This window comes from Galeopterus variegatus, unplaced genomic scaffold, assembly GCF_000696425.1.
Source record: "Galeopterus variegatus unplaced genomic scaffold, G_variegatus-3.0.2 Scaffold1972, whole genome shotgun sequence".
In the NCBI taxonomy this organism is placed as follows: Eukaryota; Metazoa; Chordata; class Mammalia; order Dermoptera; family Cynocephalidae; genus Galeopterus; species Galeopterus variegatus.
In genome coordinates, this window is record NW_007728083.1 from 257,965 (window position 1) to 279,087 (window position 21,123).

Sequence of the window (21,123 nt, forward strand, 5' to 3'; positions counted from 1 at the left end):
TAAACAACCAGCTCTTCCAGGAACTAATAGAGCGAGAACTCACTCACTACCCACAGGCCCCATGGAAGGTATTAATCCATTCATGAGGGATCTGCCCCCATGACTCAAACTGCTCCCAACACTGCCACATTGGGGATCAGATTTCCACGAGTTTTGGGGGGACAACACATCCAAACTCTATCACCATACCCTGAAGGGAAACCTTGGTCTGCAAGGAGACCCCTAGTGAAGTGGTAGCCACACTGCCCTTGTCTTTCCTGCTTCCTCCCTGTACCTCCTTCCTCCCCTCCACAATCAAACCCCACTTTATCTCCTCTCCTCCTTTCTATCACCTCTGTCCCCCTGCCTGTCTTCCCCACCACTTGCAATTTCTCATTCCCTCCTCCTGTCTTCCATTTTTCTTAGTCACCTTTCATTTGGACTCCTTCTCTTCTTGATCTCTCTGCCCCTCTTTCTTGGATTCAGGGTTTTTGGATACAGGATAACCTGTTCAGAATTCACCCTCATTCAATCTGAAAGGACATATGTAAAGAAACCCAGTTGTAGTACTGTCCATTACATTTAGAATTTTGTTTCTTTGTACAGTCGGTAAAGCATAAGAAAAATGATAATATCTAGTATTTAATAACAACATTTACTGAGCATTTACTATAAGCCAGATACTATTCTAAGTGCTTTATATGAATTAGCTCATTTATTGTTACAACCACCCTATAAGGTAGATTCTGTTATTATTCCCATTTTACAAACAAGAAAACTAAGGCACAGAACAGTTAAGTAACTTGCCTAAGGTTACACAGCTAGTAAATGGTGGAGTAAAGATTTAGGGATCATCCCATATGACTCCAGAAACCTGTCTTTAACCACTATGCTATTGCTTCATGATGTAATGGAAAGCCCACTAGACTGAAAGTTCAGAGCTGTGGGTTTATGTTCACATCTGTTACTATGTTATACAGTGTTAGCATTATGACCTCGGACAAGTCTTGTCCAGTGCCCCCAACATGTGAGGGCATTTTATTATACTCTAACCAACACCACACAGTTTAGCTTGGATTTATTCCTCTGCCTTTCCTGTAATTATATCTTCCTCTCTCTATGTAGATTTTCATTTCCTTGAAAGCAGTCACCAGAACTTATTCTTTTTTTTTTTTTTGTACTTAGCTTCCCCCTCCCCCAGAGCCTAGAATGATGCTTAGCACCTAATAGAATGCACACATGTGCACATACACACACACATTACTGTGGATTGGCTAACAGGAACCTTTCTAATTAGACGATATGCAAAAGGGCTATATATATGGGTTCACAAAGCCTCTAAGTACTTTAGCTAATGAAAAAAGACTTATTAATATCGGGCATATTCTTTGCTTAAATATAATTGGTCCTCAAGTAAGGTAACATTTCCCATTTATTTTGCTTAATAAACTTTTTTCTATACCAATAGTTAAAATGCCATTAAAACATCTGAATAATAAAATTATTTCTATTGCCCTATTCACTCACTCGCTCATTCACACAAACAGTTCTTGGCAGAACTCTGCACTGGTGTATAAGCCTCACCATCAAGCAGTTCTTAAGTGCCAACTCTGTGTCCAAAAGGTGAGATGAGGACCACAGGTGGGATACAGATGTAGTCTAGACAGGCCACCAGGTTTCCATTCCAGCAACTAAGAATTCATTTTTTCCTCCATGCTTATGTCCACCTCCACATGTAATATCTTATCTCCAGTAGCCCATATCTCCCTGACCTCTTTTTTGTGCTCTGGACACTCCTAATCCCCCAGCCCCTCGCCTGCTAGCGATCGCCTTTGATGTGCTGCTTCCTGCCACTTCGATCCAACAACTAATGGAGTTATTATTTTTGTTGGTTTGTGTTGTAAAGCCATGACAATAAAATTTACTCCTGATAATACCACTGCAATTTTATGTCCTTAAAATGTACCAGAAATGACATATGTAATAACCGAATTTCCTGGAAATGGAAATGTTTTTCTGGGAAAAAGAGGCCTTTTTTGTTTTCATCATGATTGGGCCCAGGTTCTTTGATGGAGTAATTGTTGATATAGGAACGGTTAAAAAGTATCATACGAGATCGTGCTATGGTTCAAAGTGCTGGTGCTGTGTTATTCTGGTGATAATGGGTTCTCTTCACAGGGTAATTCATGACAAGAAATGCTCTCCCTGGCCAGGGCCCACATTACAGTCACAGGCGCAACTTCCCCAACTGAAAATGCAGTAAAGCGTCAGGGGTCTACAAGAGAGACTGGCACTGACTTTGGGCTTGCCCAGATAGAATCGAGTGTAATTTTTAGGAAAAGGTAGACCTGGAGTTAACAATTTTAAAAAATGAGAGCTGCTTGGAGTATTATAGAAAGGGGGCTGGACAGAGAAGTGTCATTGTATCCACAACTGACCAGAAGAGAGAGGGGAACTACTTCAGCCTGAGGGGCACATTGCCAGCATGGCTGATGTATCCCCTTAAGCATCTTCCTTATGCTGCCTCTCACCCCTAAGGTTCCAAGAGATTTCGCTTAACTCTCTTTCTTCTTTCTCCTTTTCCTTCTATCCACTGGATCTTTTTATCCCCCAACTACCTTCTAAATATAGACCTTCTCCCAATGTTTTACTTAAGTCCGCATCCATGACCTCACTTCCACACACCACCATACATCTCTAGCCACCTGCTACACGTCATGACCCAGATACCCTAACTGTCATCTCAAACCCAACTGAACCCAAGCCCCTCATGTTCTCTTAGCTAGACTTTGCTCTTCCTGCTAGTTTACTTCAGCTCCAGTCGGTGGCACTGAGATTCTCCCACTCCCCAGACTCAAAATCTAGGAGTCAGCTTCGATTTCTCCCTGCTCTCTCTTTTCCTCCACAGCAACCAACTGCCAAGCCCTGCTGAGTCTACCCTCACATATCTCTTTCCTGTTGCTCCGTCCCCACCGCAATCACGCTGGTTGGATTCCTTGTTGCCTCCCCCTTGGACTATTGCAGTCACCTTCACAGTAGCCACCCAGCCTTTCTGTGCTGCTCCCTGTTCTCATCAGGCACAGCTCCAGTCCTATCCCTGCCCCAGTGCCTGTCACATCAAGTCCTGTCTCCTCAACCTGGGAGCCAAGGCTTCCATGCTCTCCTTTTCTGACTTTAGCCAATTTATGGTACATGTCTCCTCTGACTACTCCGCCACAGACACCCCATCCCTCCGTGTCTGCAATCACCTTTATCCTGCCAGACCCTAATCTTCCCTACTGGATGTGAGTCACCTTAGAATCCCAATCACACTTTATTTCATTCTTTCAACAAGCATGAATTAAGCACCTGTTATTTTCAGGCCTTATGCTAGGAGCTGCAGGTAATATAAAGATGAGTAAAACAGTATTCCTCCCTTGTAGATCTCTGTCTCATAGGCCAGAAAAACAGACATAACTAATTCTAAATCCCTATCAGGCTGCCCCTGACTCCTGTCCTATGGGCTTTTCCCCCTCAGCCTGTAAATATACTTAAGACTCTCCCATCTTAAAACACGCGCCCTACCGCAGGTCCACCCCTGTATCAAACCCCTAAAATAATGTGTTCTCGTCCTCATTCTCATCTCTTCTTCCTCCCATCCAACTCTTTAGCCCACTCCAGTCAGGCCTCTGCCCACACCCTCCTGACTGACTTTGCTGCAGCAAAGACCTCCTTCCAATGAACATATCAGAAGCCACTTTTCAGACTCCTCTTATTGAACCTCTCTGCAGGATTTCAAATTGTCTTCAGAACTGTTTCCACTCCCTCTGCCTACCTCTGAAGTGTTGCTCTTCCCCATGATTCTTTCCTTGCCTCTCTTCTCTTCTCACTCCGCAGTAAGCCTTACCCACCCCCACCCCTCCAGCCATGGCCATCTTGTCCAATTCCTTGCTCCCAAATCTATAATACGTATTGTGTCATAGGCCCACCCTCTCTCCTCACCTGGGCCTCCTTTATCATACAGACCACTATATCATCAGGATCCTGACCCTCAACACGCTCCTAACTGAACACCCCGTCACACACATACACCCCATCCCCAAACCTCCCTCTCTGCCTGTATCCCTCATCCCATTACTGCTTCTCCCACACAGCCAGAAATCCTTGACTCTCCCCTCTTCCTCACTCCCCACAGCCAATTCACTGTTTAGTTCTATTGATGCTATCTTTGAAGTTTTTCTGTCTCTCCATCCCTCCCACAACTGTCCTAGCTCAGGCCCTATTACCACTTCTCAGGGCTGTGGCACCAGGCTTTGGACTGGTGTCCCTACTTGCCTCCTTCCTCTCAAATTCCAGTACATTCTCCTTCTACAATGCACAGCTGTTTATTCCTTCATTTAAAAGCTTCCAGTATCTCCCCCAAGCTTCCACTCGCTTATCCCACAACTATTTATTTACTACCTTCTAGGTGCAAGCACTGTTTTGGGAACTGGCAGTACAGCAGGGAAGAAAAAATGTTCTGCCCTCCTGGAGCTTCTAGGCTAGGATAAGGCCAAATGCCTTAGCAAGGCCTGCTGTGAAACTCATGCCTGCCTCCCCAGCCTTGTGTCCTGGTTCTTGTGCCCAGAAGAACCAGGTGGTTCTTCACCATAGCTAATTCACTTCAGTGCCTAAAATGTGCCATTCTGTTTCACACCCCCTGTCTTGCTCAGGCTCTATTGGGAATGCCTTCCTGCCACCCTTTGTACCCCTCTGCAGGCCCTACTCCACACTCACTTCCTCTAGGATGGTGTATGGGCTCCTATAACTAGTGTTGACCTCCAGGATTACCTGGGTTCAAATCTCAGCTCCACATATACTAGCTGTATGATTTCTCTCGAGTTATCTAACCGTCTGTGTTTCAGATCCTCATCTTAAAATGGAGCAATAGTAGTACCCACCATACGGGTTGGTTGTGAGAATTAAGTTAGTCAATCCATAAAAAGTGCTTAGACACTTTAGGTGCCTGACATATAATAAGCCTGTAGTAAATGTTAGCTGATATTACTTTTACTTTTAGTAGTAGTAATAGCAGTAGTAATAGTAGTAAACCACTCATCACATTGTTCTTTAATAATCCCTCCTATTAAACATGCCTTATTGTCTTTGTACCCCAGCGACTAACCTAGTCTGGCACATAGTAGGTCCTTACTAAATATTGAGGTGAGAATAAAAGGATCAGCTGATTCAGGTTTGTGGCTTGGTTTCCTGTGACCAAATGGGATTATGGAAGAATAATAGCTACCTTAAGTCTTCTTCTGAGTATCTTTTTGACCAAATACCTAGTTGTATGCTGTTTTCATTGTGTGAGCAAGAGCTGGAAAGGAGTGAGCAAGAAAGGAGTTGAGTTGGGCTAAACTGAACTAGGGCTGAACCATTTACACTTCTTTATTCATTGACACTTGGGTCAAGAAGGGACTGATCGCCCTAAGGTAGCCTTTACCTTCAACTCCCACCCCTCTGCCCCACCTCATACTTTCCACTTGCCCTCTTCCAGTACCATGTTCCCTTCAAAAATGTATAAACTAAAACCCAGAAAGCCGAAGGAATGCTGAGAGGGAAAGCAGAGAGGGGTTAGCACCTCCCTCCTTCCTTTAGTGAGATCAAAGCCAGTGTTTTCCCTTGAAAGGCGGCTGGCCTCTTTCATCCCCTGCTCCACCTGTCTGGGAATGGGACTGCTGCTTGCCCATTTCCTTTCCTCTCCGGGGCTGGAGGGCAGTTTCAGGGTGGGGCTTCAAGCTATTTCCAGTACTGGCCAAATCCCTCCACCCCAACATCTCTGTTGCCTTGCGTGATCATATTTCCTTTCTACCTCGCCAGTAAGTAACAAGTGGCAGGACAGTAGGACAGGAAACTATGAGAGAAGTCAGTTTCTCCACTGGCCCTAGGCTGAGCTAATGGCTTAAGCAAGTGGTGAGGGATACTGGGGCTGCTAGGCTTGATCTGGCAGGAGCAACAGGCTCTTCTTTCTACATCTCAGCCCCAACCGCCTCACCCGGCATCCCTCAGAGTATGGATGAGGTATGGTTAGGCAAGGTCTCTTGCTCCAGGAGAAGGGAATTCACATTTATTAAAGTCCTACTATGTGCTGGGCCCTGTGCTAGGCCCTTTTATAGATATTACCTCATTGGTCCCTAACAACCCAACTAGGTCAATATTTATCATCCCTCTGGTAGAAATGACAAAACCGAGTTTAAGAAACTTACCCAGGGCTCACAGCTAAATCTAGGCGCCAAAACCCAGCCTTCCCTGACTCTAAAGCCAGTGTTCTTTCCACCTCATCATGCAGTAACAAGAGTCTAGAAAAGCTGTTAATGCTATGAGTTGACTCTTTGAATTATTCCACACAATTAATTGAACAGCTAGCTAAACCCCTGGTGAATTAATTTAATTCAACATACACTTAAGGAAAACCTGTGATGCCTTGAGTTCGGCTCTACAGGGTATGCAAAGAGAACGCGACAGAATTTGTTGCCTTTGCAGAGTTCATAGTCTGGTAGAAAAGATTTAACAACTGCAAAAACAAAAATATAACACAGAAACAGAAATGGCATGACAGAGCCAGAGAGGTTTAACAGGGAACCACCTTTGTTTTAGATACATCCTATGACTTCCTGGTGCCTATTGCTTCCCTCAGCCCCAAACAGAGTCCCACAAGGCGGGGGCCAGCCAGCTGCCATGTCACAGCATAGGGACTTTCTTAAACCATCTGAGTCCCCTAGCTTAAGAATAGTGCAAATAAGTAAGACCTGGGAATAATATCTGATTGGCAAAGGTAGGGAGGAGTTTACAAACCCAGACTTGGCTTACATGCAGCCAGCCTGCTTTAGCAGAGAATGGGTTATTTATGACACTTTGCCCACTGTGTGGCTTAGTTAAAGCCAGGTGCTAATGAAGCCAGGACAGGAGGCTTAATCCGAGTAGAGCTAAGTTCTGTCACATGGAAGTCAGTTCTGGCCCCAGCTGACCATCGTGCAACTGTGTGCTATTGGACAAAGAAGACGCCGAAGTAGGAGAGTGTGGGTAACCACACAGTAGGCACTCAGAAGTTGAGGACGTGTTATTCCAAACACTAAGCCCAAAGCAAATACCTCACAATGTGTCTTGCTGACAGAGGATCAGCAGTGTCATCTCTGCATATGGAGGCAGTACATTCCCTCCTCCTATACCTCAGCTAGGCACCCTGCCTCTGATTTTTATAGCACTTTGCTGCCAAGCGTTTGGGTCTCCTGGAGGCGCTGCTTCATTGCAGCTGCCTTCTGTTGCTCTCTCAGCTCAGCCTGTCTTTCCATATGCATGAAAAGAGTGTACCACTTGACACCCTCTGGAGAAGAGGCCGCCCAAGAAGAGAGCGTCACACCTGTTTGAAGCCTTCTGTTCCAGAGCCAAGCCCACAAGTTCCTTAGGCTTGGACTGAGGGACCCTCTTTGGCTAAAAATACAAGCCTCGGGGCCGGCCCGGTGGCGCACTGCTATAGTGCGCCGCTTGAGAAGCACGGCGGCACTCCCGCCGAGGGTTCGGATCCCACATACAGACCAGTTCCCGCTCACTGGCTGAGCGAGGTGTGGGAGCAGCACCAAGGGTTGTGATCCCGTTGCCGGTCCCGGTCCGGTACGGGGGCGACACTGAGGGTTGCAATCCGTTGCCGGACACGGAAAAAGACAAAAAAATAAAAATAAAAATACAAGCCTCTCAAGTTTCTTTAACCATGATGGGGGAATTGTTAGTTTCTGGATGTGTCCCCCAGGTAACCCCTCTTGTCTGTTCCACATATGGGTTTGGTAAAGATGATCTCTACTCAAGGCCTCATATCTCCAGAACGCGGGGCTTCAGGCATCAGAGAGTGATAACGCCAGCAGTCAGGACCTAAGCCCGTCTCTAGATCAGTACACACACACATAAACACAGGACATTATAAGCATTGGCACAGTCTTGAGCATTTTCCTTTTAATGTGTAGAGTTTTCTGTCATGGATGCGCAAAAGCCATCTCCCCATCAAATTACTCCCATGGATTCCACAAAGACGCATTAGAATCCCTAGAGATTGTTCCACAACATCTCCCACAGTGCCAGATGTACCTCCAGACTCTTAACAAGGGTAATTTGGTGACAATGGCAATACCCTGGATTATTTTTAAGAAGCTCTTTGAATGGCATCAAAGTCATGACACCTATCAAGATCCCTTTTTTTATGCCCTCTGTACCATTTTTTTTTTTCATGGAATTTGAATTTCCCTGGTTTACTTACCACCTAACAATATCACTATTGAAAGCACATAATGTTAAGGACCATATGCTCTCCCTCCAGTGAGTGTGCACAAATACTATTTCTGTTAAGAACTAAACAGAAATAGTAGCTTTGCATATTTCTCATTCAAAGACTCATCCCAATTGAATGATTCCCTTTGTCATGGAGTGTTTTTCACCAAGTGGGCCCTAACAGAGAAGCTGAATCAGATATTGTGACTTACCAAAGGTCACAAGGAGTCATCTAGTGAGCTAGAAATAGAAGCCACAAACCTTTATCTTGATTCCCTGAATTTAAAAACAAATAAACTCTACTACAGAGAAAGAAAAACTGAAGTAGAGAAACTAGACTTGTTTGCCATTCCTGGGGCAGGAAATTTAAAGCAACCAATACGAATAGGCTGCTGCCATGGTCTGTGAGGACCAAGGAGAGGAATAGGACACAGGTGCTGCCTGCCTTCAGGGAGCTGATAATTTAGTGGGGAAGGTCTGGTCACTGTCGAAAAATCTCTGTCCAAGGCCGAATGTGCTTATGAGTACCTAGAGGACCCAGAGGAGACCTTGTCCATCTGTATAGCCCCCACTGCAGCTGGCACAGTGACCTGCATGTGATACGCAGGCAAGCACTATTTGAACAAGAGCCATATGAGAGGTATCAACAGAATGCTCTGGGAGTTGGTGGAGAATGAAGGGCAGCTTTCTGAAGGAGGTGACATTTGAGCTGTGCCTGGAAGGATAGGGAGGTTTGTCACAGGCAGCAGGCATTGAGGGAAGGCCTTTGTAGGCCACAGAGAGGAGCGATGGCAAAGATCCTAAGGTATGATGTGGGAGAGCACAGATGAGTCTGGTGTGGCTAGAGAAGAGGGTGGCAGTAAGAGCTGAAGGTGGAGAGAAAGCTTGAGACCTGAGCAGACCCTTGAACAGGAAGCTGAAGGATGGAGCAGTGGACTCTCACTGGAGGTCGCAACGGGGTGGGACGTGATAGCGTCAGGGCAGGGCCTCCTGCTGCATCATCCTGCTCTGCCCAGCTCGGTCTCTCTTGCCTTGTCAGTAGTGGTGAGTTTATTTGATTGCCCTGTTTGTATGTGGTTTGGTTTGGAAGTTTTATGTGGTTTAGTTTGTTGTTTAGCCTTTCCCTTTTCCTTGCAGTTTTTCACAGCATATGGTCCTGATTATGTGCTGGAAATCACGCCAAGCTGCCGGCCAGACCGCAATGAGCCCCACCGAATCCAACAAATCCTCAACTACATCAAAGGTGAGCACCACCCCTCGAGTCCTGCCCTCCTTGTGCCACCCACTTGCAGTGGCCCATCACTGGAGGCTTCCTCAAATACCATTTGTCTTTTAGTGGCTAATCATTTCACTGACTTGGAAGGCAAACCACTTCTTAGCCTGACAGCTTGTAGTTGGAATTCTACACTGGCTCTTTGGTTGGGATTGTCATTTGGCCTGCTAATGTCATCTTCAGGAGGACAAAAGTTTTGGCTTTAGGCACCTCCAATAGAAAACCAGTTCTAAAGTGTGCCCTGAGACCCTTTTGCTTTCAGAAGGCCAACAGTAAAATGCCCTTTAAGATGAGCGAAGTTCAAGTTGATAGAGACTTGGGGCGTTGGAGTGGAGAAGGGGCTTGCAGACATTCTATTCCAGTAGGCTTGGTTCCTTGGTCCAATAGAGCCTTGAGAGACTGGGGAATTATAATGAGTAGTCAGGGGTTCTACCATCTTGGAACTGGATTCCCTGTCTCACCCAGAGTACTGGAGGTGGGGCTGCCACCCTACTCTTCTTCCCTTCCCTGAGGCTGCCCTGGAATCATTCTGGTCTCAGGGTGGAGGGGAAATGGCAGGCATCAGGCCATCGCCCTCCTGATCACACTGGCCACTAGCTGTTTGGGGTCGCACCCTCAGCTTTGCAGAAGAGCCCCTCCCAACCCCAGCTGCTTCACAACTCACTTCATCTACCATTGTTCTAAGTATTTGGGGCCCCCTTTCCTGTTTAATTTAGATTGTATTTATGTGTGTGTATTTTTTTGGATCCTAATTACTTGCAGATTTAAGAGGCCAAGGGTATTGTATTGCCCACCCTAGAGAGTGAAATTCTCATGTGAATTCATAAAATGTCCAAGATAGCACCAGTTCTCATACCTTTGAGTCCCTCATTAGAATAGAATCCAACATAAAAGTGAGGCCTTTCCTATGCCGGAGTTAGTCTGAGAGAACATGGTGCATCCCGAGGGTCTTTGCTAAGCATTACATTAAGGTCCATATCCACTAGCAGAGCCCAGTCTATGACAACAGCCAAGTCTATAGCAAGGACCCATGTCCTGGGCTCCTTGGCCGGAGAAAGTGTTCTAAGCTAGTAAGTCATAGACCCTTAAGGCTATACTCACAACATTGCTTATTGCCCCTTCTAAGGTGTCCCAAATCCCTCAGCCTTCTCCTGACCCTATCATTTCAAGCCACCTCCCTTTGGCCTCTCAATGGCTACCAACCCCACAAGTTTTCTCTTCCTAACCAAATCCTCCTCCCTGGTCCAACCTTTAAAGCCTTTAAAATTCTTCCATTCCTGGCCCTTTTCCAGTCCTTCTCATTGTGCCACAGCCCTGATAAACACGAGTGATCCGCCCTAGTTTCCCCTTGTTCCTCTCAGACCCAGGACACATTTCCTGTTTCCCTTGGGACTGATCCTGGACCAACTTCTCTTATCCTTCTTCCCTCAACCTTGCCATTCCCCCATCCAGGCTCTAAATCCTGGTAGAGCACAGACCAAGCAATAGAAACAGAGAAACTAGACAAGCCTCTGCAGCTACTTGCTCACACCTCTGTAGGTGCAGATAGGGGTATGCCCTTGCTTCCCTGCACATGTACCCAGGCACATAGCTCCAGAGAGTGCTGACATCTTGCTATTAAGGACATGGAAATGACAAGCAGGAGAAGACATAAGGAAGGTAATGCAAAGGGAAGAGAACTAGGACTCCAATGTTCATTGCAGCACTATTTACAATAGCCAAGCGTTGGAACCAGCCCAGATGTCCATCATCTGATGACTGGATAAGGAAACTGTAGTATATCTACACAATGGAATACTACTCTGCTATGAAAAAGAATGAAATACTGCCATTTGCAACAACATGGATGGACTTAGAGAAAATTATATTAAGTGAAACAAGTCAGGCACAGAAAGAGAAATACCACATGTTCTCACTTATTTGTGGGAGCTAAAAATAAATAAATCATGGATGGACTTAGAGAAAATTATATTAAGTGAAACAAGTCAGGCACAGAAAGAGAAATACCACATGTTCTCACTTATTTGTGGGAGCTAAAAATAAATAAATCATGGATGGACTTAGAGAAAATTATATTAAGTGAAACAAGTCAGGCACAGAAAGAGAAATACCACATGTTCTCACTTATTTGTGGGAGCTAAAAATAAATAAATAAATAAATATACAAGCAAATAAAGGGGTGGGGGAAGAAGACACAACAATTCCTTGAACTTGTTAACACAAGTGAACAGATATGATGTAGTGGGGGAAGGGGAGAGAGGAAGGGGAGAAAAAGGAACGGGTAAAGGGACACAAAAATCAACTACAATGTATATTGAGAAGTTAAAAAAAGAGAGAGACTTACAATAAGAGGCTAGGATGAGGGTTGGCGAAAAAATAATAGATCTTAGAGGACACGGAAAGTACATGGAAGTCAAGATATTTTAAAGATCCTAACAGGTTAAAGCAATAATCTGATTGTAACACAATGAAATTAAACTGAGAGAAAACATATGGACTAGGAATTGGATGCTCAGAAACAACTGGACACATTCAAAATGGGGAAGACATGGCTTAGCAGCATTTTGTCTGAAAGGGAGTTAGGGATTTTAGTTGATGCAAAGCTCAGTATGAGTCACCAGGGCAGGGTAGCCTCCAGAGATGCTGATGCAGTATCGGCCTCACTTTAAAAGGGCTCTAGACAAATAGGAGCATGTTCCAGGAGGTCAGTCGGGCTGGGGAGAGGACCATAGCGCCGGCTCCAAGACGTCTGGTTGGAGGAGCCAGAGCTTTTTGGAGAAGAGAGGATTCAGGGGGATGTGGTCTCTACTTCATATCTCTGAGAGGCTGTCACAGAGCAGAGGAAGTAGACAGGATCTATGGGGCCACAGGGCATAGAGCTGGACCCATGGGTGGATATTATAAAAAGGCAGATTTTCATTCAATAGAAGAAAGAATTATCAAACAATTAGAGCTGTCCAAAGTAGAACAAGCTGCCCAGAAAGGAATGAGGTCTCTGTCACTAGAGATATACAAGTAGAGGCTAGACAATCACTTGGCTGTCATATTGTAGCGGGGGCTCCTGCCCTGGGGAAGGGTGATTAGACTAAATTATTGTTAAGGTTCCTTCCAACCCTAAGATTCTAGGATGCTGTTTGTTACAATGAGAAAATGGGGGGAAAAAAGAAAAAGAAAAAGAATAAGATGAGAGTGCAGGGGTTGGTAGATGAGTCACCGTTGTTGGATGGGGGAGAGGTAATGCTGTGTAAAGGAAAGAATTAATGCAGAGAAGAAGAGAAACTAAGTGAGGAAGAGTGGGTAAGGAGGACCCAGGAAGGGCAGACAGCAAGTAGAGCAACGATAGAATACTAGGAATGTTCAGCTTTTCCATTTAGCCATCCCTTTCATATTGACAAAGTCTTGTGTTCTGGCCACACAAACTAGCAGAGCAAAGTCCAGAACCGAAAAGAAATTCAGCTGAATCTAGAAGAAATGAGGCTCGAAAGAAGTCCAAATGCTGCTAAAAATGGGCAGCCTAACCTGCTACACCGGTACTGTGCCCCTCCAGCCGAGTGAGGCATGCTGCCATCAGATAGTACGTTGCTATGACAATGGTCAGTGTGGAACGGCTGCTGAATTTTCTGCATTCTGAAAGATTTTCTTGAACCCATCTACAAGACCGTCATTTGTTCTTGCTTATAAAAACCTCAGAGAAGCTGGCCATTTCTCGTTGTGCCTCCCCTCCCCCAACCCCACTCCACTGAAAGCAAAGAGTAGCGTGAGGGGTGCAGATCGATTTGGAGAGGAGAGATGGTGATGAGGAAGTGGATGGCTTCAGCTCCACTCCATGAGAGGGAGTTTAGCCATCACGTCCACTTGAAATTGTTCAGCCTTTGAGCTTAGGTTTTTCCTCTTTCTCACCACATCCCTTAGAAGCACAAAAGATGAGATTTTAGCCTATTGGAAGTCAAACCTGAGAAGGTCCATCTTGTAGACATGCATTCCACATACCACAGGATGACTGTAATGACAGGCAAATTCAGACCTCACCTTATCCCATCTTCCCTGCCCATTATCTTTCTGAGAGAGGAAAAAACAAAAATAAAACCATAGATTGTCAATTCAAGCTGTTAGCTTTATACAGGGAAGATCTGTTTTGCTCCCATAACTTGCTCTTCTTGTGTCGATGGGCTATCTTGAAGGGACGTGTCATTGTTCACAAGGAAGTATGGGTTAGAGAGCGGATGGCTCAGCCCAGCTCATGACCACTACTGTAGAATCATTCTTGCACCATCTGCATATGCTCAAAGTTGCTTGCCTTTCCTCTGGTTCAGTACTCCTGAGGAATTGGCTCACGGTGAACCTTCCAGAGTTAGAACCGTGCTGATGCGACTAATCCCCAGAGAGGGCTAGCTCCCCAAGCCCTGCTAGCTCTGTGAGGGAAATGGAGGTAGAGGTGGGAGGTGTTCTGCTGAATCATGTAGGGGCCCCTAGGGGGCTCAGAGCTTCATGTTGTAGCCCAGGCCCAACCATCTGGGAAAGGGGAAGAGGGTGAGTTGAGCATTTGTGAGTATGAGTTGAAGTTGCAACTAAAGGTTTCAACACTTGCCCTAAGTTCCCAGAACTATACCCCAAGTTTGCCTGGGATGGAAAAAGAATGGGGTCAGGAGGTAAAGAGGAGGAGGAAAGTAGGGGGAGGGGATGGACACAAGAGGGAAGAGAAAGGCCTTGTATACATCTGCCCTTTGTGACCCTTAATGAAGAAGGCTTAGTAGGCAGCCCCTGCAATGCAGGGTTGGGGAGATGGGCCAACAAACTGATGCAGATGTGGGGAGAGACGGCACAGGTGAAATAATAATAGCTACTATTTACCTTACAGATGAGGAAACTGAGGCTCAGAGAGGATAAATGACTTGGCCAAGATTGCCTTTATTCATTCATTCAGCAAGTAATTACTAAGCACAGCCTATGTGCCACAAACTGTCCTAATAAGTAGTAGAGCAGACATTTGAACCAAGGTCTGTCTGAATTGGAGCTTTGGAGTCAGGCTCTTTGGCCTTTCTGGTGCCCCTCCCCTCCTTGGCAGCATTGCCCTGTCAAATCTACTCATCATCCCCTATCTGATTTTTTCCAGTCACCCCTAGTATACCCCTCCCACCCAACACTACATACCCAGTTCCTTCCATGTGGCTGATCCAAAGCACCTGAAATCTCATGTCTCCCTGGAAATAGGAGGAAGACAGCCATGGGCAACCCTCAAAATTCTGGCCCCCTGACCTAGGCCTTTTAGCCCTCCCTAACCCCCTGCCCCTGCCATGGCTGTCATCACGCCCACCATACTGTTATCTGGAGTTTCCAGCTCCATTTTGAGCCGAGTAGAGAAGGAAAAGAGGACAGAGGTAGGAGAAGGAACCAGCTCACCCAGCTCCTGCTGTCTGACGTGCACTGTGGCCACCAGCCCCTGTCCGCTATTTACAGTTCCACAGCCCTAAGCTGAGACCCTCTGCACATTTGCCAGTAGTATTCTCAGGAGAGCCATTGTGCTGGGTGTAAGCAGCACCTCCTCTGGCCCTCTGGCAGGCTGAAGTCTGGGATTGACATCCTTCTAGGGACTAGTAATTGGGGCTTCAGGTCTCGGCATGTTCAAGGCCTGCTTGAGCCCCAAGCTTGAAGCAGTGCTCCTGCCTGGTGGGACTCTACACCATGAAAACTCAGCTTCCTTCCACACCTTCTTTTGCTTCCTGAGAAGCCATGAGGATAAGTGGAAAGGCAGGCTTGGTCCCAAAGACAGACTGACCATTTGCTTTAGGGCTTTGTGGAAGGACTTTGGAACAAGATTGTGAAGGATACCCTGAGGCAATTTGCATGACTTTGGGTGAGGATCTCTGTGATGTCCATCCCTTATCTCCCCTTCCTGTCCCCTGCCCTCTCTTTAATCCTCTGTGTCTCCTACTGCCAGCCTAGGCTTCCGCATTGAGCAGATTCCACTCTCTTGCTTCACTAAAGAGTAGAATAAATAGAAAGGTTCGTTGTTGTTGAACAGAAAAATTAGTTATAAAACTATCATGCTGAAAATTTTACAAGTTCTAAAATAAAAATGGAAGCTACTCCCCAAAGTCACAGTAACTTAGACAACCGCTTTTAACAAGCCATGGAAGGGCTGGCCGGTTAGCTCAGTTGATTAGAGCACAGCCTTATAATACAAAGGTCAAGGGTCTGATCCCTGTACCCGCCAACAAAACAAAACAGAAACAAACTATGAAAACCCTTTGAAAGTGCACAGCACAACACCCTGTACTAGGTACTTCACATACATGGTCTCACTTAACCCTTACAGTTTTCTTATGAGGTAGGAGACTGGCACCTGAAGATGTTGTATAATGTGCCCATTGTCACATAACACCTAAGTGGTGAACTCGGGACTTGAACCCAGTCCTGGTGCCCCTCCTCCCCTTGACAGCATTGACCTGTCAAGCTTACTCATCATCTCCTGTCTGCTTTTTTCCAGTCACCCCTAGTAAACCCTTCCCACCCTACACGGGTTCCCAAAGTGCGGTTCGAACCAGTTTAATTTTTAAAATGTATTTATTCTTTTATTTTGGTAAAATATATATATAACATAAGATTTGACATTTTAGCCATTTTTAAATATACAGTTCTGTGGAATTAATTATATTCACAATTACTGTGTGACCATCACCTCTATCTATTTCCAGAACTTTTTTGTCATCCTAAACATAAACTGTACCCATTAAGCAATAACTTCCCACTATTCCCTCTCTGAACCAGTTTAATGTTAAGAGATATGACTGTGTTTCCACTTTAAAGCCCAGCTCTATCAATCACTGCATATTTTTTGAGCCTCCCATGTGCTTGGTGCCATGGGAGATATAAGACAAGTTTATGACATGGTCCCTGCTTCTGATAAACAGTTGAGAAATCTAGGCGAGGAGACAAAACTAACCCCCTTGGGCAGATCAGAATATAATGAGGGCTGATGCTACATAGAAGAAACTGAGGTGTAAGACTTTAGGGAGACTGCTTTCAGAAGGCTGGGAGGATTTGAAAATATCAGACTGGGGATATGCTCCTGAGCAAGGGAAACTCAGAAAGGTGGGGGCAGGGCAGATTGCAGGTTCGCTTGAATTTCAGGCTGAGTAGTCCACATGCGATACAGCAAAGTGGGAGCTATTTAAGGTTCTGGAATTAGAGCACAACATGATACAGTGATATTTGGAATGAATCGTGATGGCAGTCCAAGGGTGAGCCTGCAAGGGCCCGGACTAACAGTGGTAGTGGGATGGGAGGAATGGCTGAGAGCTGTTATGTAGAGTATCACCAGCACTTGGAGGTAACTCAATTTTAGAAGATCAAGGAGAAAGGAAGAAGTAAAGATGACTCTGAGGTTTCCAGACTGGTTACCAACTGGGATTGGAAGCTGTTGGGGGAAGGGTCATAGTTTTACAGAAATATACACTGTTTTGATATATTGAATTTGTGGTATGGTACTAATTCCATATAGTACATATACATGGAAAAATTTGTAGCAGCCAATTAAAAAACAAATTTTTAAAGATAATTTGATGACATGAGAATATGCTCATGATCACAATGTCAAGTGAAGAAATAGGATACAAAATGGTTTAATACAATATAGTCTCAATTTTGTAAATGTATCATCTCAATTTTTGTAATGTGTGTGTGAGTGAGTGAGTATGTGGATGTGCACAGAAAAACACTAGAAGGAAATGTGATACTTTAACCAAAGTAGTTTACTTTAACAGTAGTTATCTAGGATTGGAATTATGGGTAATTTTTATTTGTTCTTTATTCTTTTTCTGTATTTTTCAAAATTTCTACCATGAACATGATTGCTTTTGTAGTCAGAAAAAAAGTAATACATGTTTAATTTTTTTAAAGAAAAGGATAATAATCTTTCATCAGACCTGACGTCCCAATCCTTGGTTTACAAAATTTAGTCACTGCACCTTCTGGGGAAATATGGGAGTGGGGGGTGAGTATTTTACATGTCTCAGGTGCTGTTTCCTTTCTTAGGTACCTCAAATAATTCTAGGGTGCTCCCATTTGTCTTGAAAAGAAGATCATTCCTTGACTCACGGTGTAAACTTCTGTCCAGTAGAAGGGCAGAAATCGAGCCACCTTCCTTTCCAAAATTCCCATTCACTCCAAGGCACATGTCTCAGTCTCTCTGGGTTTTCTCTTCTGCTTCATTGATCTGTGTGTCTATTTCTCCATAATCTTGATTACTGTAGCTATATAATAAATCTTAAAATCACATAGTGATTCATCTTACTTTCTTCTTTTTCAGAATTGTTTTAGTTATACTAGTTCCTTTGCCTTTACATATAAGCTTTAGAATAATCTTGTCTATCTTTACAAAAAATCTTGATGTGATTTAGATAGGAATTGTGTTAAACCTACATATCAATTTGGGGGAAATTGAAATCTTTACTACATCGAGTCTTCCAATCCATGATCATGGTATGTCTCTTCATTTTGTAGATTTTCTTTGATTTCCTTCACCAGCATTTTGTAATTTTCAGCATACAGATCCTGAAAAGGTTTTATACACAAGTATTTCTCATTTTTTTTGAGTGATTGTGAATGGAATTATATTTTTAATTTGGGTTTCCATGTGTTCACTGTTAGTGTATAGAAATATAATTGATTTGTATTTATTGATCTTGTATCCTGTGACCTTGCTGAACTCATTTATTAGTTCTAGGTGTTTCTTTGTAGATTCCTTGGGATTTTCTACATAGACCATTTATATGCAAATAGACAGTTTTATTTCTTCCTTTCTGATCTTTATGCTTTTTACTTCCTTTTCTTGCCTTATTCCATGGGATAGGACTTTCAGTACTATGTTGAATAAGAGTGGTGAGAGCAGACATAGTTGCCTTGTTCCAAAACTCAGAGGGAAAACATTGTTTTTCACCATTAAGTAGAATATTAGCTGTAAGTTTTTGTAGATGTAGATTTTTGTAGATTTTCCTTATCAGGTTGAGGCACTGCCTCCTCTTTAGTCCTAGTTTTTGGAGAGTTTTTATCTTGAATGGGTGTTGAATTTTGTTAAATGTTGTTTCTTCATCAGTTGATACTAATACTGATATATATATGTGACTTTTCTTCCTTAGCCTTTTAATAGAGTGGACTAAACTGATTTGTTTTCAAATATTAAATCAGCTTTGTATACCTGAAATAAATCCTACTTGGTCATGATATGACTGGTGCCAACATTTTACCAGTGTGAATGAAGTGTAGAAACCCTATCTACCTTTAAGTCCCTTTCATCTTTATAATATAATTGTCTTAAATATTTTCTCTATACACATATAGAACTACATCAGACATTGTTATAATTTTTGCTCCAACTATCAAACATAATTTAGAAAACTAAAGAAGAGAAGGAAAATCTCTTATGTCTACTCATATTTTTACTCTTTCCATTGTTCTTTCTTCTTTGCTGATGCTCAAGTTTCCTTTTTTTTTTTTATCATTTCCTTTCCATTTCAAGAACTTCCTTTAGCTATTCTTTTTTAGGGTAGATCTGCTGGCAACAAATTCTCTTAGTTTTTCTTCCTCTAAGAATATCTTTATTTTCCCTTCATCCCTGAGGAATATTTTCACTGGAGAATTCTGGGTTGACAGTTATTTTTTTTCCATACTTGAAAAATATTATATCACTTCCTTCTGGCCTCCATGGTTTTTGATGGAAAATCCACTGTCATTTGAATTATCAGTGAATTTTCAATTACCTTATACGTAAGGCTTTGTTTCTCTTCTGCTGCTTCCCACATTTTTTTCCCTCTTCTTTAGTTTTCAGGAATTTGATTATAATGTGTCTTGGCATGGATCTCTTTGGGTCTATCCTATTTGGGATTCAGTAAGCTTCTTAAATCTGTAGGTTTATGTCTTTTGCCAAAGTTGGGAAATCTTTAGCCATTACTAACTTCAAATACTTTTTCAGTCCTCCCCTCTTTCTCTTCTCTCTTTGGGACTTTGATGACATGAATATTAGATCTTTTATTATAATCCCACATGGTCCCTGAGTTTCTATTCAGTTTTTCAGTCTATTATTTGTCTTTTGTTCAAATTGGGTAATTTATTGTTCTGTCTTTCAGCTTACTGATTTTTTTCTCTACCTCCTCCATTCTGCTATTGAGCCCATCTGTTGAGTTTTTTTATTTCACTTGTATTTTCCAGTTCTAAAATTTCCATTTCATTTTTATTTTTTCTATTTCTTTGCCAAGACTTTCTATTTTTTTATTTCTTTCAAGTATGTTTATAATTGCTCATTGAAGTATTTTTATGATGGCTACTTTAACCTCCTTCTCAGATAATTCCAACATCTGTGTCATCTCTATGTTGTCATCTTTTGATTGTCTTTTTCTCATTCAAGTTGAGAGTTTCCTGTTCTTGGTATGATGAGTAATTTTCTAACTGTATCCTGAACAGTTTAGGTATGATGTTATAAAGCTCTGGATCTTATTTAAATCTTCTGTTTTAGCAGTCTTCCTCTGATACCATGCTGGCCGGGGAGGAGGGCACTACCCCATTGCCTCCAGGTCAAGGTAAAAGTCTAGGCCCCCTACTCAGCCACCATTGACACCCTGAGGGGAAGAGGAGCACCTTATTACTTCTGGGCAGGAGTGAAAATTCAGGCTCCCCACTAGACTTCCACTGATATCACCCTGCCCAGCAATGGGAACGGCACCTTTTGATTACTCCCTATGTGGCTTCTATCAACACAGCAGTGGGTGGGTCTCCATGCCATCAAGCAGAGATGGAAAGTCCTGGCTTTTCACTCTGCCTTCTCTGATACCACCTGGTGGAGTGGAAGGGGAACCTGGTTACTCCTAGGCTAATTTTCCACTTCAGTGTTTCATTCCTTCAACAAGTATGTGTTTGGTATTACTATGTGCCATGCACTATTCTAGGCACTGGCAATGCAGAAGTAAATAGGACAGATAAAGGTCTTGCCCATCATGGAGCGTACATTCTAGTGGGGAAGATAAACAGTAGGCAAATAAATATTTAGTGTTGGTTCTGATAAATTTGGGGGAGGGGTGCTATTTTATTTTGTTTTTAATTTAACAACTTTTTAAAAATTATATTTATACTTATTTTGTGGGGTACAATGTGTTGCTTCAATACATGCATATACTGCACAATGATTCACTTAGGGTAGATAGCATAGTTTTGTACCCCTTAGTCCACTCCTTCTCTTCCCTCCCAGCCCCCCTCCCCTCCCAGCCTCTGGTAACCATTATTTTACTCTACTTCTATAAGAAGCACTTTTTTTTTTTAGATTCCACATATGAGTGAGACCATGCAGTATTTGTCTTTCTGTGCCTGACTTGCTTCCCTTAACATGATGGTTTCCAGTTCCATCCATGTTGCTGCAAATGATGGGATATCATTTCTTTGCAGATGACATGGTCCTATACATAGAAAACCCTAAAGACTTTACCAAAAAATTACTAGAACTGGGTTGGCTGGTTAGCTCAGTTAATTAGAACACAGTCTTGTAACACTAAGATCAAGGGTTTGGATCCCCATACCAGCCAGCCACAAAAAAAAAAAAAAAAAAA

General features: G+C 43.5%; 1 protein-coding gene across 2 annotated transcripts in view; it reads left to right on the forward strand.

Moving 5' to 3' along the window:
- The window catches only part of HDAC8 (histone deacetylase 8), a 232,762-nt gene that overhangs the window by 198,991 nt on the left and 12,648 nt on the right, over nt 1-21,123 (forward strand). For both annotated transcript variants that reach the window (XM_008579872.1, XM_008579873.1), the window contains one exon: nt 9,394-9,499. In XM_008579872.1, coding sequence (XP_008578094.1) covers nt 9,394-9,499 — 106 coding nt within the window. The remainder of the gene's footprint in view (nt 1-9,393; nt 9,500-21,123) is intronic.